At 51.2% G+C, this 18,328-nt stretch overlaps 1 protein-coding gene across 1 annotated transcript in view; it reads right to left on the bottom strand.

Moving 5' to 3' along the window:
* Ezr (ezrin) overlaps positions 1 to 18,328 on the bottom strand; it is a 43,066-nt gene that overhangs the window by 9,622 nt on the left and 15,116 nt on the right. Inside the window, exons 3-7 of the mRNA XM_047557963.1 lie at positions 11,583 to 11,666; positions 7,938 to 8,033; positions 6,851 to 7,125; positions 6,265 to 6,348; positions 5,132 to 5,278 (exon numbers count right to left, since the gene is read on the bottom strand). Of these exons, the coding sequence (XP_047413919.1) occupies positions 5,132 to 5,278; positions 6,265 to 6,348; positions 6,851 to 7,125; positions 7,938 to 8,033; positions 11,583 to 11,666 (686 nt within the window). The remainder of the gene's footprint in view (positions 1 to 5,131; positions 5,279 to 6,264; positions 6,349 to 6,850; positions 7,126 to 7,937; positions 8,034 to 11,582; positions 11,667 to 18,328) is intronic.

Here is an 18,328-nt window from a genome sequence, read left to right as displayed (position 1 = left end):
GATGACCCTGAAATGGCATAAAGAGCCCAAGCATGTCGTACTCAATCAACACCATTCCTACGCCGAGCCCACCTCCGGCTTTCTCATGAGTACGCCCAGCAAAACCCACAGCACCTGCAGACCCCCGGGCACCGCGCCCCTCCCACCCGACTCGCCACAAACCCAAACACCATTCAGATCCTGCAATGCAACTGTCCCTTCCCACAACCTAACTTCCAGCAGAGAACAGCAGAGTGGGGCGCACTCACTGCCTGCCAACGGGTTTAAGCCCGAACGATGGTGACGCAGGCCGTGATGGCAACAGAGCCTGGTTAAGGCAGCAGGCAGCCTCTGCGGGCTGCACGGGCTCCCGAGCCTGACAGGTGGCTTCTCAGGCACAGCAGCCGTGGTGCACCTGCAGGAGCCCAGCAGGACACTGGCCCTGTCTACGTGCCACAGGCCAGGCCACCTCCCCAACTCCTGGGACTTGAACAGGCCCGGCTCTGGGACACACCCTTCGTCACGGCTGTCTCAGAGGATGGCACGCTGGTAAGATGTCTCGCGGGGAGTCTCTTTGGTTACTTTATTGTTGCGGGTGGAACTCAAGCTACGGCCTGGTCTTGCCACCGTCTTCAGCCGCGTCCTCCTGACGTGGAGAGGCGGGAGAACACCAGGTGGAAGCTGCTGCTTTTCAGCCCCGTCCCCAGACCTGGTGGCTAAAGAGCTGAGAGCCAATGGCTGCCGCCCACTCCTTAGCCGCAGGCCAGGTCACCTCCCAGCTCTTGGGACTTGAACAGGCCGGGCTCTGCCCTCTGGCTCCCTCCTTTACACAGTCTCCCAGAAGAGCTTCTCATGCCCCAAAGACTTGGGCCTCAGAGCCAGACAGGCATCTGTCCTTCCAGGGCTGGGCTCCTAGGGCCTCCAGCCTCTGCCTTCTGGTGTGTCTGGAAAATCTGTCCTTTGAAAACTTTGGAACCTCACACAACCACCCACAGCCACTCATAAGCGTAACTGCCGTGTCGAGGGACAAGGGCTCGACATGAAAGTCGTGACTCACTTCTGAGATGAAGAGCTTCCTTTAATTCTAGACCACAGTTGGAAAATGAAAGCCTACAAGGACTTCTTTTCCTTTTTCTTTTTTAAGACATCACATAAAGAACACGAACACGGTCCACCCAGAAGACAGCTACGGCATTTATACTGAAAGTGTCCCTGCTGGGCAACACATTAAAAAAAAAAAAAGTGGGATTCTCCAATAACAACCTGGAGGGCTTTGGAGAAAGGGCCATTTCCAGGGCTGCAGCATCTTGTTCCAGGAGGTAAGAAAACACTCAGAGAATGAGGAGGTCACAGGAGAGGGAACACCAACTGCAAGGGGCTCCTACAGGCATGCAGTAAATACTACGACCAACAGATCACAACCCGGAGACCAAGATAAACATTCAGGAATTTGTATTAATAGAAATAACTGAGTAAATAAATGGAGAAAAGAAACTGGCTTCTCACAGTAGAATTCTAATAGTTGTAAAAAGGTGCTTTTTAATAACTACTATTTCTCAAATACCACCGTAATAACTGTTTCACACAAGTCTCTTAGATGGATGCTAGAATAGAAGACAGCGAGGAATCAGGATATTTACATAGTTTCACAGAATCTCCCTGAAATACACTTGTCGGATGTGAAAGCCAGGACAGAAGCCACAGTGGAGAAACCTAGTGATTGTGGTCAGTGCCATCAGGGACTCACAGGAGGCCCTGTGAGGCAGCACAGAAGGGCAAGCCTCAAATTTAAAAGGAGCAAACATCAGCAAATCCAAGTTGGGGGACTTTATAAAAAGTCAGTGGTCAGCCAGGCGCTGTGGTGCACACCTGTAATCCCAGCGCTCAGGAGGCTGAGGCAGGAGGATTGTGAGTTCGAAGTCAGCCTCAGCAACAGGGAGGCACTAAGTAACTCAGTGAGACCTTGTCTCTAAATAAAATACAAAATAGGGCTGGGGATGTGGCTCAGTGGTTGATCAATCCCTGGTACCTATTTAAAAAAAAAAGTTAGTGACCAGTACTCTTCAGATATATAAGGCCATGAGAAAGACTGCAGATCCCGTCTCAGATCAAAGGAGACAGGAGAGAAGACAATTAAACATTGGTGTGATTTGGGACAGGGTCCTGGGCAGAAACCAGCATTAGACCAACAAAAGACTTGGATGGAAACCAGGTTTAGATATATTTAGATTTAAATCACATCAACTTCCTGATTTTGGTACTTGGGACTATGGTTACATACAATGTCAGTGTTTTGAGGAAGCTGGGTAAAGGGTATATGGGAATTTTCTATGCTATTTTTTAAACTTTTAAGAAGTAAGAAATGATTTAAAAATGAAGGAATGAATAGTTGAATAATTTAAATTCCAAATCTGCAGCTGAGGATGATGATATTCCTATGCCTTGACAGGATTTTGAATTTTACAGACATGTTTATTTGTCAGCAAATGAGCACTGAAGACTACATTGTACTTAAATTTCACATCAAAATATAGAGAGCTCTAGCAAGTGATCTCCATTTTTATTTTGGGGACAGGACACAGATGCTGTGATTTACTTTGAAATGTGTCAAGTGGAAGCCTGGGCTATGTATTGTGACGTGGAATCGAAGAAAGACATGATCCAGCAAGCCATCCTGAGTAACCACATGTGAGGGGTTTAAAGGCGAAGATGCTCTGTTCGCCCCTTTGGCTTCCAAACGTCCGCCAGCCCCCACCTTCTCCGTGGAGGGGGGTGGAGCCTGGAAGCCCGCCAACAAGTTCTCTCATGAAGCAGGGACCTGGGCAGGAGGAGGGCAACGTGGGGCGGGGCATGCTTTCAAAGGTCTAAAGAACTGGGTGATAGGATTGGTTTCCTTCAGTGCCTGTGTCTGGTCTGCATGGGGAGAATTCCAGCCCAGCTCCCCGGGACTTCCTGTCCCTAAGCCAACACGTCTGTCCAGGAACAGGTATCTTCCCTTCCCTTCCTCTGCAGAGCTAAGGGGTTAAAGGAGAGGGGAAGAGAGAAATGCTTTCAGTCCTCTGTGTTCCCAAGGAATGGCTAACTATACCATGAAAAGGGGAGCCCAGGAGACACTTCCTGGTCTGAGCCAAAACAATACCAAAAAGGGTAAAATAAAGATGTATTTGTTTGTTTGCAGAATGCACTAAATCTCTTATAGCTTAACTCACTCAACATATCGGATTTCTCCCCTGAACCATGTATGGAGAATTCTCACTGCGAGTTCTAGTGGTAAAGAGGGCAGCTCAACACCCAGCAGCCAGGGTCGCCACCAACCAAGCTGTGACATCTGTTAGAATGAAGAAAGCCGGGCCTATTAACTGGCTAAATATCTACTAAGTGCTTTTCTTTGAAGAGAGGGGGTGCCCTGGGGGGCGGGGGAGCTGAGGGAGGGAGATGCCCGACACCCCGCCTGCGGTGGGGAGAGGCCACCTGAAAGCCACCACCGTGCTGCTGAGCTGGGGTTGGGGGACAAGAGCAGGACTGAGGGGGTATGAAGCTCAGATTTTACTTGGGAGAAAGGAGCATTTCTACGGGTTAGGCTGGTCACAAACTGACATCAGCAAGTCCCTGCCCATGTCTGTTCTTGCAGCTTGAAAAACCAGTCTGGACAGCCCCTGCCATGGCTCTGTTACAAAATCTGGCCATTCAAGAAACAAGTTCAAAGACAGAGGCAGTTTCCCACGAGGACGTGAGGTTCTCTCTGGTTTTTTGCAGGGTTGGTCGCACCTGCACTAACAGACTCCAGCCTCCAACTCAGGAAGGACTGAGGCCTGGCTCCCAAAGTTCCATTACTCCTCTGTCCTTGTTTCTCCAGCAACACTGCAGCCAGCACACCTGGGAGGGAACCACAAGCCCTCGGCAGTGCTCCTCTGGGTTCCCCGAGGGTGTGACGGACCCAGTCCGTCCCTGGTGGGTGCCAGTCCTCCAAGTAAACAGAGCCTGCCTCCACCGGTGTGCAGGGTCCCCTCTGGCACTAGTGGGAGGGTGTGGGGCGTGGGTCCTGCTCAGTGACATACACCTGTGCTCTGGTGGTGGCAAGAACTCATGTGGCTGGACGAGTGACAGACCACGTGCCCGTCGTCCGTCCAAGGCAGTGTCCTCCCCTCAGCAACCCCAGAGAGAGGCTCTGGGGAGTGGAGGGGTGTGGGGCTGGGAGCAGCAGCACTGGAGAACAGGGAGGGGTGGGCCACAGTGAGAGATGGGGACAGGTCACCTAAAGAGACGGTCTGCCGAATCAGGACCCGAGTCACAGACTCGAGTGCATCCTGGGTCTGTGGGACGTTCCGCTCCACACACAGGCCAAGAGGCCAGGCATGGAGCCCCCAGAGCACTGCTGCCCACACCTTCTCTGCCAGAGCTGCAGTTGCCTTCCAATCCTGAGCCTGGTGCCCCACAGGGTCTGCTGGGGAGCCCTTCAGAGAAAGGAGGATTGCAGGACACTAGAGTAGGGGCCCAAGGGGCCCGTCTCTGGTCTTCCCAAGGGGAGACAGATTTCCTTCTGCTTCTTAAATCCAGAAAGCTTCTGAGCAGAAGCACCTAGAACCTCAGCCTGTACTCTGAGCTCAGGGAACCACCAGGCCCCACCCCCGCCCCTGGCAGGGGCCACGAGCACCCACGCAATGGGAGTCCTGCCCCCGGCGCCAGGCGGCTCTCCTTATGCTGCTCTGCTCCACAGACACCAGAGTCCTGTGAAACCATCAGACGCCTTCTGCAGGCCGAGAGGACTCAGCTCATCAGGCACACACAGGCTGTTGTTCACAGAACCCTCCAGTGTTTCACTTAGATCAGCTCAAGTCTTAAGCCAAGGGTCCACCCTGGCCAGGGCCTCGGCAGGAGGGGCACGGATTCCCGCAGCTGCCCCTCTCGCTGTGGCAAGAGAAAGGCCCTCCCCAGCCTGCCCGACAGCTGTGCTGCTGAGCAGCCCATACAGAGGATGTGTGCCTCTGGGCTGGCCTGAGAAGGCCACCAAGCACGGTCCAAAAGCCTCTGAAGCGTCACACTGCAGGCCGAGTGACGACTTCAGAATTAACCTCCCACAGAACCGCCACCCTCCACCTGCTCCCAGGCCCACGACCCCGCCAGCTAAAGACAGCTACAAAGTTCAACTCACTTATCATCTTTCTCATAAATATTCAGTCCAAGGGCATCGACGCCAAGCCAGAGATCTGTTCCCTTCTTGTTTTTGATCTCGAAGTAGTTGATTCCATACATTTCCAGGTCCTGAGCGATCTTCAGGTACTCCAGCATGGCGCTGTCTCTAACGGGAAGGCAAACGGGCATCGTCGCCGGTGGGCTCCACACCCAGCAAACCTCCACCAGTGCTTAAGAAGCGAGGCCAGTCGGGCAGGACGGGCTGACAGCCGTGAGCGGAGCACAGGCAGGCAAGGCCCAGGCAGCTGGAAATAGCTGGGCACCTAGGACCAGGCGGCTTGGAAGCAGCGTCTGGATGGGGTCCCTGCTGTCCTGGACCCTGACCGAGATCTACCCCATGCTGGAAAAACTGACTGTCTTAGTTGCTTCCAGGGAATATGAACTTTTCTTCTAAACCCTACTGCTAGACAAAATCCTTCCCCTTTCTGGGGCACACAGAGCTCGGGAGGCCCCTGCCCTCCTCCTGGCAGCCATTGCTGTAGGCTCTGAGTTCATTTCCCCCAACAAAGGACTCTTGGGTCAGAAACTCTGGGGCACAAAACCTGTGAGGCCCAACCTGCAGCCACACCTGTGAGGCTGGGACAATGCACAGAGCTGCTGCAGGGCCTGGGTGGAGGGCCCAGGCAGCAGTGCCAGGGGCGGGGAAGCGGCCATTTCTCACACTGAACTGCGTTAAAGCTACCCCCGTTGCTCCTCCCGCTCCACCACGCTCGCTGACGTCTGCATTTCCTACCTGGGATCTGGAGTTCTCATGTATGCGTGCTTTAGAGGACAAAGAGCTTATCCACAAAGAGTAAAAACAGCACCTCTTTGGCAGAGAGATGAAACACCACGCTCTGGTTACAGGCGAGCAGTGTTCCCCACAACTACAGTGAAGCTTTGCAAGGCATTCCCTACCAGGAAGAGAGGGGGCGCTTCCAGGACCTGGAGCCCTGTTACACTGCTCTCTCCCCAGAGAACAGAACAAAATGACACATCCCTCCTCCCCCGGCTGGAGCACTTCACCAGCACTGGGGCTGGAGTCCCATGGGAAGATACGCAGGGAAGCCCGAGGCCACTCGGAGCGGAGCCGCCTGCCAGGTTGGCACTCACTTGAGCATCCCACGGTGTTCCGCGTGCCACACCTGGATCCGGTCCTCCCACTGGTCCCTGGTGAGCTTGTGCTGGTCCATGACTCTGGGGTGCAGGAGAAGGACACACACAGTACTGTCACCTCAACGGCTGTGAGATGTGAGCCCTGGGCCACCTCCCACCCCGGTCCTTTCAAATGAAACAATCGCTTTGTTTCTGTATTCTGATGTGTGACATTTTCAGTTTTAAGGATTAACCTGAGCATTTTGAATGAGACAAACCCAGTCCTGCTGGAAAACTTTAAAAAGGCATTTTATTTTAAATAACCTTTTCTTCCCAAAGGGGTAACTTTTGTGACCAGTGGTGAATAAAGACAGACTCAGCAGAGCCCAGATGATCACACAGCAGAAGAGTCAAGAGACGCCCGACTCCAAGGACCCCAGACAGGAGAGCTGCCTGTCAGACTCCAGGAGGCAGGGGGCGCCTTCCCTGATGGTGTTCAGAAGATCATCTGTGCCTGGACCCTGACAGAGTCCCCCGCTTCCTCTCACTCCCACCTCCAAGGACAGGGGCCTGTGCCCAAGCAGGCCAGGTCACCCCTGCTCACCTTTGAGGGATCAGCCTCTCGGAGCTGAGGTACCCGGACTTGTGCGTTTCTTTGTTATAGTCTCCAAACTTGGCCTGCACGGCGTAGGACCCCAGGAGCACAGCTGTCTCGGGAGGACAGTAAATCTCGTCGCTGAGGATTCCCTCCTTCACCTGGAGGAAGAACAGCTTCTGGGTGATGTCCTGGATGAGCTCCTCCGACACGTCCTCGGGGTAGAACTTGGCCCGGAACTTGAACTGCAGGGGGTTCTCCTTCCTGACTTCCTGGGCAGACACCTGCAAGACAAGGCGAGTCTCACTGCAGCAGACGCCACTTCTGAACATCCTCTTCCAACAGAGTCTGATGAACAATGACTCAAAAGGGGCCCTTTGGCCAGTCACAGGATTTGTTCTCAAAGTCAACTTTAGCGTGCAAGACAAGAAAAGGTCAGTCAAAAGCACACTCCACCGGAAACCTGCCACTGAGCTGCCAAACTGCACCCCCAAACCCTCATTCCCAGGGATGCTGCCATCAGCGCCCAGAACTCAGACCTGCAATCCTGAAATGTGCCCTGGTGCCAATCTGGCCTTGGACCACGGTGTACCCCTTGCTCTGACCCTAACTTGTTATGAGAAGGGACATTGAGGGGAAAGCAGAGTTTTCAAAAAGTTTGAAGAAAATACATTTAGCTGATGGTTTCTCTTTAAAACTGTTAGTGGAATTATCCCATCTTTGGAGCTGGCAGATAATCAATCACAGGTTCAAACAAAGCAATAACAGGTTCTTACAACATGGTGGGTGATTCATGGTTTCTAAGATTAACAATCTCACTGGGGGAAAACAAAACGACAACAAGAAAAAAAACCAGGGTCAACTAAAGACTAGGCAATGAATCATCCTCTGCTCCACCGAGGAGCACCGGGGAGGAACACGGTCTGATTTCCAATCCACATCCCTGTTTACTGGAAGGCGGCAGCATTTTTGTCTGTAAAAACTTTCACACAAATAAAAAGGAACATAAAAACAAGAGTAAAGTGCTCCAGTTTTATTATCAATGGAGCAGACCAACACCCAGTTACCAACCTGTAAACAGTGAACCCTCACTTACCTTTTTATCAAGTTTCAACCAGGTAGGAAATCCTTTATTGTCCACATACTGGAGGCCAAAGTACCACACTTCCCGGAGGCCGATGGTCTTAACCACCTGCAGGAGAGCGAGCAAGAGGCCCAGCTGTGAGAACCTCCCTCCAACAGGCCACAGAGACCAGCAGTTGTCCACAACGTGTCCAGTGGTCCCCAAGAGACCAAGATGCCTGCATAGTCAAGTCCACTAGCAGTACCTTCTCAAGTAACCAGCTACCCATACGGCCGTTGCCAAAGCCAGGAATGATGTATATCAATCTGACCTGATGAGTGTTATCGTTAAACCTCACAAGGGCACACTCCTCCCTCCACTCCGCACAATGCTGCCTGGGTGGACACCACCGGGCTGGGCTGTGGCAAGCTCATGTACCGTGGGACCCAGGCCCACCATGAACAGGGGTGCTGCCACCAAGGGAAGCAGGTGGCGGTGACGAGCACTCTTGAGGACTCCAGAAATGTGAAATTCTGATACAGTTGGGTTAAGAGCCCAACCCTAGGTCACATCAAAGATGTCACATTTAAAAATGCCCCACACTAGGAAAAGCAGTCTCCTATGGTGCGTGACAGGGACAGCCCCAAGCTGGTTATTCTCAAGGGTGTCTTGGAAACAAAAGCAGAGGTAGTTGAGTGTATAGACATCAAACAGAGTTCAGTGGCTCTGACACCTAATTTAAATCTCTTGACATATGGTATCACACCTTTATGAAAAATGTTACCATTCTTCAAATATACGACTTCTCTCATATTTAAAGAGAGAGGAGAGAACACCCTCAAAACCATGCACAGGCACTTGCTTAAAGTAGAACCTGAAATTTCAAATAAAAGCTGGATCTGCGCCTGCTTCCTCACTGCAGGGGCCAGAGGCTTGCTGTTCATTAAATGCTAGTAAGAGCTGAGCTGTTCATCCTCCCCCATATCCCAAAACACAGGGCAGATGGATGACACGCAAGGGTCCTCACTGTGGAACGACATGAAGGAAATGCACTCCAGTGCCCCACTGCCAGGTCTCTGGGGAGCCCCGTGTCTCCCAGCTTTATGGCAGATGAGGGCAGAGAGCAAGCCCAGGTCTCCATCCCATCCTAACTCCCTGCTCCCCAGAGACCAGCACCTCGCTGGCTGGGGCTGCTTCCAAGCTGCACAGGGAAGCCCTGCAGACACGGTAGGTGCTTTAGTCTTCACTTCGTCCTCCCAGCCCGGACTGAGGCAGCTGGGAGCTTCCCGCCCACCTGACCCTCCTCTCCATCAGTATGGGGCTTGCCCATCTTTCAGGACACAGCTCAGAGCGCTTCCTGCATCTGAAGCCGTCCTGTGCAGCCAAGCCAAGACCCTCCCTCCGCTGAAACCGGCCCGAGCTGCCCCGACCCCCTGTGCTTCTTTACTGGAGGAATCTTCTCTTTTCAGCCTAACGGTCCTCAGTGTCTTTGTGTCAAATGTCTACCCTATCGCCATGGTTTCCCCAAAACGACAAGTTAGAATTAACAGCCCTTCCTCCTTCAGTGCTTTCCAAAAACCATCCCTTGGGCCCTCCCACCCCCTCACGATTGCCTTCCCGGACCTTTGCTTTGCCTGTCAACCGTGGGGTAGAGTCTTCGGCTCTGCCTTGGAGGGGCTTGTTTGGGTGACAGGTTTTGGAAGGAAAAGGCAGCAATGTGTCCACTTTACTCAACCCTGAGCGACAGCTGGACCATCCTGCTGCTCCGGCAGGTGCAGTAGGAGCTGTCCGGCCCCAGATCTGCCAAGATACTCCCCAGCCAACTGGAGCTTTGGCCTGGAGTCCAGTCACACACTGGAAACCCCACTACTCAGAGGTGAGGAATGGTGCTCAGAGGGCGACCAAGGACACGCTGGCTGGAGGCAGAACCAAAACTGGAAGTCAGGGCACTGCTGGGGACGGGTCCTAGCCACCCAGCACACGGGGTGCGGTGGCTCCCTTCGGCTTACTCTGGGATCATCGTCCAGGAGAAACCTTTAGATTTTTGCCCTAAATCCGGCCTAACTCAGAGCAGTAAATCACCTTTATCCTTTGGAGGTGAAGCAGACCCAGGTGGGATCTCAAAACAAAAGACAGCAGTCAAGATGACTGGCTGTCGCCACCCCTCAGAGCCAGCCTGGGCATGCCGGGCACCCCCAGCTTTGCAGGGCCAGCCAGAAACCCAGGCACTCGCTCACTGGAGATCTGACCCGGCACTGGGAGCCACTGGAACCTCTAAGTGTGCCAGAATTCTTCCTCCCAGGTTTCCCTGTCACCAGTCCCTCACATTTCTGGATTTGGTGCTCGACGGTGGAACACTGCTGTGGCCAGTGGGGCTCTCGGGAGAGCAGGCTTGGTTCTGGAGTCTCGTAACCCACCTCTGGCCCCGTGCCCCTGGGTCCCTGCCCTGAGCAGAATCGACAGCCCAGAAAAGCTGGCCCACTGTCCGGAGCTTGGCCCTGGTCCGCAGGGAAGCAGCGTGGCTTTGTGGAGCTCACCAGTCTCATTCAAACCCTGACGTCCACCCCGGGTTTCTGGTGGGTGCAGGAACTGGATGCTGCCATCTCAAGAAAGAGCCTCCGCTGGCCCGAGGGAGCTCACGGAGGTGCTGAGGCGCAGCCAGGCCTGCAGTGACCCAAGCCAGTACAAGGGTATCTCAGGTGCTTCCCTCACACCTGGCCACGCCACTTGCTCCGTAAGGTTAGGAGCAATAGGCAGGCAGGGGGAGGACTGGGTCTTCCAAGACCACCCGGGAGGTGGGAGCTGGAGGTGCCACCCTCTTCCATCTGACGGGTCGACTCAAACATGCTGGAAAAGCTTCCTAACCCCAAATGAGCGTTCCGAAGCAAGGTCCGCCTGCTGGAGACCTGTCACTTTAAGTGCTGTTATGAGACATCAGAACGCACAACAGAGTATCAGGGAAGAACAAGAGGCCACAGGGCCAGTGCGTCCAGAACCGGCCCGAGGTGTCTGCTGGGCAGCTCCACGGCCATGACACGAGTTCACATCTGCAGAAGAGGGGTTTCTAAATAAAGCGGGGACAGCAGGCCATGGCTGGGGGTCTGCCACTGTTCAGCCCACAAGGTGGGTTTCTATTTTTAAATGGTTGGGGTCGGAAGGCGCGAGTGAAAATTCAGGATCCCTATATCCTTTACTGGAACATGCCAGGCTCATCTGCTCACAGGTTTATGGCCGCTTCAACATACAACGGCCAGGCGAACACGCGGGACAGCAACTGTGACCTGCAGACCTGAAACGTCTACTACCCACCCTTTGCAGGGAGGGTTTGCTGACCTGTGACGTACGGCCACGAAAACAATGCCAAAGAATGATTTCATGTCTCACCCTGACGGGGGAGGATTTGAGCCGTTAAGACGAGATTTGTCTGAAGCAGCTACTACCAGGAAAAACCACATAACGGATATCAGCATCACTAATCATATCTGGTAGAACTCTCCCGGCTCTAAGGGTGTTTGGGGATGCTCCCCTGGCTGGCGCAGGGCTTCTAGCTCTTCCAAGATCTTTCTCACCTATGACCTCCGGTGAGCCAGCAAGGCCACTCCCTCAGCAAAGTGATTTCGCCGCTGCAAAACATGTTTTTCCTCCTAAACAGCAATTCTCTCAAGGGCAGAGACTAACCTGATCGAAGAGCTGCTTCCCGGTGGTGTTTGGCTGGATGGCAAACTCCAGCTCCGCGTCCATGGTGGTGACCCGCACGTTGATCTGAAAAGCAAGGCGCACAGGTGAGCCGGCTGTGCTCTCCTCCTGCTCCCGAGCCCCGAGTCCCTGCGGAGGCGCAGAGCCACTCGCAGGGCGGCAGCCTCATGCTCCTCTTCATACCCACCCTCATGCTGGTCACTAAGCACACCACAGGCCCTGGCTGTGATCAGTCTCAGCCAGCGCACGGAGTCTGGGTTCAAGGGCAAGGTCTCTGCTTCCTTAAAGCACATTCGCATTAACTAACTATAGTGTATTTTTCCATGTATCCCTCAAGACCCTTGCACCCACCCAGGGAGGACAACAGTGCTCCTGAGGCACCAGGGACAAGGTTCACGCCACAGCAGCAAGAAGTGCAGAGGGAAGTCAAAAGGCCCAGGCCCTGTTAGGAACCACCTAGCCACTGAAGAAAGAAATGGTGAGCACACCCGTAATCCCAGCAGCTGGGGAGGCTGAGGCAGGAGGATGGTAGGTTCAAAGCCAGCCTTGGCAACTTAAGTAAGGCGCTAAGCAACTTGCCTCAAAATGAAAAAAAGGGCAGGGATGTGGCTCAGTGGTTAAGCACCCCTGGGTTCCATCCCTAGTAGCAAAAATAAGAAGAAATGGAGAAAGGACTGAGACCAAACGTGGTAGATTACTACGCAGCTATTTTAAAATGGCAGTGAGTGGATAGTAGAAACGGTGGCACGCTAAGCAGTCCGTCGTGCTACCAGTGCGGACGTGAGGTCCACCCCCACATAGGAGGAAAGCGAGGCAGGAGTGGCTGCAGGACTGAGACCACTCGAGGCAGTCTAAGAGAGAGGCCAGGGGAGTGCTTCCGAGGCTGCCGAAAGGGATCTCGAGGCAGTTACCAAAGTCCTCACCCAGATCCACTAAGCCCATGGAAACACTCAAATCTGGCTACGACACTACCTCACAGGAAGACATCAGAGCCCCACAGCAACTGTGACGCCTAGAGCTAAGAGATGTGCTTCTCATCCATCAGGAGATACGGGGTGAAAGAGCGGCAAGACACCCCACAGGACCCTTCCTAACACGGGGGAGCTGCAGGAAGGACAGACCCAGTCCACGAGCAGCCCAGAGGTCCCTGTGTCCTCGCCAAATGCTCCTCCTCCTTCAGGGACAGACCCAGTCTTTACAAAGCGTTTCCCCCAAACATTCCAGACTTCGAAGGCTGAGAGACACAGCGACATACATCCGATGCCTGGAAAGCTCACTGGCAGCGACAGAAGGGAGGCACGACTCGCCAGGTTTTAGAAAAGGGTGTTTCCCACAAGTCCACAAACTGAAGAAATAAGGTTTACAGAAAAGCAAGATGAGACACGTTTTAAAGTCTTTAATCATATAAAACCCTAAAATATAAAACCCTAAGTTTCTTTCATTTCTTGTTGGCAATAACTTTTTTTAAAAAAGGCTGTTACAATGCATAGAATAAGTCCAGTAAGCATCTCTCTCAATTATGGTCCTCAGGACACACACCAGAGATGTGAAAACCAGTGACAAAGTTAGATATTCCAACAAACATGGCTCCCTCACAAACTCAACGCAGCGACCACGTGCTCAACGCCCAGCTACGCTTCCCTTCTCTACCGGCTACCACTCAGAAACCCAACCACCAGCTCAAGAGATCTACAGCTCCTGCCTGGCCAAGGCGAGCAGAAAAGGCCAGATTCTAGGCAAAGGAGAGTTCAGACCAAATCTTCATCACTTCTAAGTGTGAGAACACCAAGAAAATGTCATCTCAAAGCAAAGCCAATAACCACCATAAAAGAGGGATATTGACTATTTTGCAAATAAATAAAGCACATTAACAGGAATGAATGGACACTTAAAATGTACTATTTTAATATTCTGAATCGGGTTCATATTTGACTCAAAGTCCACACAACTCTGAAAAATCAAGTAGAATAAGGAATACTTTTACTGAGGGTGGCGGTAATGACCCGGCAACCTGCAGAAAGTGAACTCAGGAACCAAGCTGAGGTCTAGTGCATCCACACATCCACACCTTCCCATAAGACTTCATCTAGGTAGCGGCAACTCAGGCCATTCTGCCAAGTTTTATTTGGACAAGTCGATCCACAAATTCTTCAGTTTTGTTCCAACAGCCACGGGCAATTGTGCCATCTGGTACAGAACCTCTGACACAGGTGGCACATCTAAGAGCAACGGGAGGCTTTCTGGCATTGCAGTCGCATACAGAAGAGGGACCAGAGGCTGGGCGGGGGTGCACTTGCCTATCATGTTGAAGGTTCTGGGTTTAATCCCCAGCAACACACACACACACGAACCAGTACAAGGAGTGAGCAGGATTCCCCTCTCCTGCTCAGTTCTGGCCCCATCAAAAGAGGTAGACCCCAGGTCTTATTGGCACACACCAGGATTTTTCTCACTTTAAGAAATCCTCTTAAAATTACCAAACTAATTTTGATATCTGTATAGATTCATAAACAGCACATCTCTACAATCTTTACATCAAGGTTGAGATAGGAATGCTAATGGAATCTACATGACAGGTGACCAGCTCTGTGCTAAGGTCGATGACCAAGCTGCCCTAATTAACGGGGGTGTGTGTTACTTATGGGTCGTGACACCCACAGCGTTTCCTGCAGCATGCTTAGCATTCCTGAGCCCATTTTAAGGACAAATGATCCCAGGAACACCAAGAAGCACCCGCTCCATTTCCCAATGCTCTGTGGGGCTCCAGTCTCTGGCAAAACCCAGAACTGTCTCGATCTGTAGCACGCTGCACAGTTCTGTGCTTAGGAAGACCATGAAGATTGTTTTCAGTTTTACAGACCTTTAATAATGTGCTGCTACACGGCGTAAACTTTCACCAAAATGTGAAATGAGATATTCACTAACGGAAGAGGATCATTTCCATACAAATTTTGGCGCTTAAAAGAAACCAAGCTTTAGCAATTAGGGAAACATCTACATCTCAACTCTTTTTCTCAGCCTGGTATTAGCTTTCCACGGTCAGCGACTGTTTCCAGTGAACCCAGCGAGCGTGGAGGCAGGCTGCCCCGTTCATCAAGTGGGACTGTGTAGTTGACACATGAGGCCAGCCCTGCAAGCCCACAGGCCTGAAGAGATCACCACAGATCCAAACTGTGCAGAGACCAGAGAGAAGAGTGTCTGTTTGCAATTTTTATTGTCTTGGTAATCCCCCCTAATCACACTTTTGTCAAAAGCAATACAAAAGGCAACACAGTGGTATACACAGTGTGTAGTTAGTCCTTTAAAATCTAACTCCCAAAAGTGCAGTGTCTTTCTAGCTCAGGACAAAGTACTAAACAGACTTTTTGCTGTGGGGGGGAGAGGTAGCAATTAGAGTTTAGTTTTGCTCATGTGTGCCCCCCAAGCACACACAACCATGTGGGTGATGGTGCAGATGAGAACTTAATGATTCACGTCTTCCTCCTGCTACGCCACTTGAAGCTAAGACACAAAGTCTTATCCAGAGGTCTAAAATGTTAAAACATGGGGCTGGGGTTATGGCTCAGTGGTGGAGCGCTTGCCTGGCACGTGTGAGACACTGGGTTCAATTCTTGGCACTGCATATAAAGAAATGAATAAAATAAAGGTCTATCAACATCTAAAAAAATTAAAAAAAAAAAAAAAGTTAAAATATGTAGGGAACTAGACATACACTCAAACACTTATAATGGAAATTTATAAGTAAGTTCAGGGATATAGCACTCTAATGATTAAAAATAATGGTTTTTTTATAGCTCTGTACTGCCAGAATTTTAGGACGAGTTTTAGAATATGATGACTTACCTTGAACACAAACTGGAAAGCCTGGTACTACAGATACTCAAACCCCTCAAAGAAAGTGAGGTTCTAATGAATATGTGTACATTTTTCACAATGACCATATTTAGCAAAAACAACAAAAAACTCCCTCACCCATAGCAGCCTAGCTTAGTAAGTGAAGTTGGTTTTTATTTCAGTTTCTCATCTATCACCAGAATATCAGCATAGGCTATTGGTCTATGCTTAAAGAGAAATGCCTAAAAACAAAAATTGAAATAAACTTTGTTTCTAGAGAAAAAACACAAAACTACCCAGTAAGACTTGAATTTAAAAAAAACTGTTTTTTAAAATTAAAAAGGACTAGAGTTTCACACATAATTGTGCCAAGCCACTTAACCGTTCAATGCATAACACATACATTCATGTGTGAAGATACTGATCACAGAAACCTGTTTGTCTTAGTTAATGAAGTTAATGAAAACCAAATTACAACTGACTCTACCCACCTTTTGTTTTGTATGTTTTCTTTTCAAATAAAACACTGTCTGCTGCTCTAACTCCAGGTTAGCTCAGCTCAGACCTACCCACAGGACCTGCTGATGACTAACAGCTTTATTCCAATATCCCATGGACTCGACACCTGCCAGTGGGCACCTCCCATGCCCTGGGGCTTGTCAGGAGGTGTGCAGGCTTGTGGGCACTGATGCCCTGCCCAGAGCATCTTAGCAATGAATCGGATGGACTGGCCTCAGTGGCGACCATAAACCAGTGGTTCCTAGATGGGACCTCTGGAGCCGCTTTTCGAACACCCCAGTTTCTGGGATGCAGTCTAGGAATCTGTACTTTGTAAAGTCACCCAAGTGATTTGGAGTACAGGACAAATTTGGAGGGGGCGGGTGTCGCTGGAACACAAGGACATAAAGATCAGAACCTGGTCTGTATTGCATTGAGGAACCAAGTAGATGACTCCCTGCCCCGGGCCTGGGTCACTCGATTTGCAAAAAGAGGGCCTGGACTTGAAGGCCTGAGGCCCTGCTGGGTCTAGAGTGGTGGGTGGCAAGGCCGGGGCACTGTCAGAGCCCACTCGGGCCTGCACGCAGAGGGCCACCAGGAGGAAAGTAACACTTGAATGCTAGCAGGAGCTGGCCGAACTGTTTACGCGGACCACGCACAAGGGGCTCACACCTCTTCTGGAGTTTCCAGAGAAGAGACCACTCTAGGCAGAAATGCAACAGCGCCACTGGGTCCTCCGATGCCACCACACTGAAGGTCTTAAGCCCCAATCTGTTTCTGTTTTGTTTTTAATAAACTCACCAACAGTTCACCCTGTTCAAGCAAAACAAACCCAGCAACCCCTCTGCTCAGCTCTCAAGCGCTGGACAGCCTAGGATGGCGGGCCAATCCCCGCTTCTCCAGCTCCTCCCACTTGTAGAAACGAGGTAGCTGGAAACCTCCCGCCTGTGAGGAAGGGGCCTCTCAGCTCTCGCCGACAGTGGACAGTCGGGGAAAACACCTCGCAGGGCCTCCCACACCCCAAGTCAGAGCCCGTGTAGTGCTCTGGAAAGTGATTTGACCTTTAAAGGGAAGGGGGATATGGGAGTTGGGGCCCTGTTTTAAGTAGTTAAGTTTATTCTTCTTTAGCCAAAAGGCTTTTGTGTGCCTCTGTTACACTGATGCAAACAGCAAAATCCTGGGATGGTCCAGTCTGGGCTCCCACACTGCTCTGCCCACGTGGGGTTTTCCAAGGACAGGTAAAAGAACCGAGATGCTTCAGAACGCACTTTGGAATACACGATTTCCAAGTCTTTCCAGCTGAATTGTTCGAATGGATCTAAAACACCTTTGGAAAGTCTGAGAAATGGGGCGCGGGCACCGAGCGGACAGTGGAACATCCTGCTTTCCTTCCAGCCAGTGGGTGACTGCTGAATTTGGGGCTCATGTCAAATTATTTCCCGGTTCTTTCCCTCATTTTGGTAATTAAATCTAGGTATGCAAGTCTTCCTCTGGGAAGTGTCATTTCCTTCAGGAGGAAAGATTTAAGAATTTAAGTGACCTCTACTCTCCCTTTTTAGAGAGTGAATGCTATCTGTACAACGAGTGCAGACAGGAGGGACGGGTCCAGGACCAATCCCTCTACAACCTTCAACCTAGGGACCGCGGCTCAGGAGCCAAAGCACGCAGGAAAAGACGCGTGCAGTGACTTTCCTCATGTCTAGAGTCAGGAAAAGCGCTTCAGGGGGAGGGGGAACCGGCAGCACGCAAATGTCGGAGTTTCAAGGCAGCACACTGAGCGACAACGTTAAGCTCTGCGTTCGCACACCTGCAGTCACCAGAAGTCAGTCGGAGTGCAACTCCAATCAGCCCAAGATTCCGCCGAGAGCCTGACCTTCCGTATCACTCAAATGTCAACGCCGATTTCCAACATTCCAGTCCTCTTCTGAAGGTGCCACTTCAGCAACTTCTAGCAGTTTTCAAATATTTGGATAAGACCTTTTGAACGTTTGGAAAGACTCCAGCAGAAGTAGATACAGTAAGGTTCTCCCACAACAGGGAGTATGGCTGGGGCGGTCGGTCCTGGGGACAGATGAATGGCAGTGGCATTTTCAGATGCTGTTTGGTTCACTTAATTAAGAAACTATGGAGAAAATAGCTGTATTTTGATTTTCCTGCTGTCACTGGAAGCTTCTTAGAATAGCTTTTTTTTCATATCATAAAATGCATGTGTTGGAAAAATACACATTTCAGTAGTGTTTAGTACATTCACAGAATTATGTAACCAATGCTACATAGTCTTTAATTCCCCAACCTCTGCCAACCACTAACCGACTTCCTGATTCCACAGACTTTCCTATCAGTGGAGCCTTGTGTGGTGTTTTGTGACTGGCCCTGTCACTCAGCATGATGTTTTC

The sequence above is a fragment of the Sciurus carolinensis genome, chromosome 7 (assembly GCF_902686445.1).
Source record: "Sciurus carolinensis chromosome 7, mSciCar1.2, whole genome shotgun sequence".
In the NCBI taxonomy this organism is placed as follows: Eukaryota; Metazoa; Chordata; class Mammalia; order Rodentia; family Sciuridae; genus Sciurus; species Sciurus carolinensis.
The sequence above is the reverse complement of the archived record's forward strand: the minus strand, read 5'-3'. Positions and strand labels throughout refer to the sequence as shown.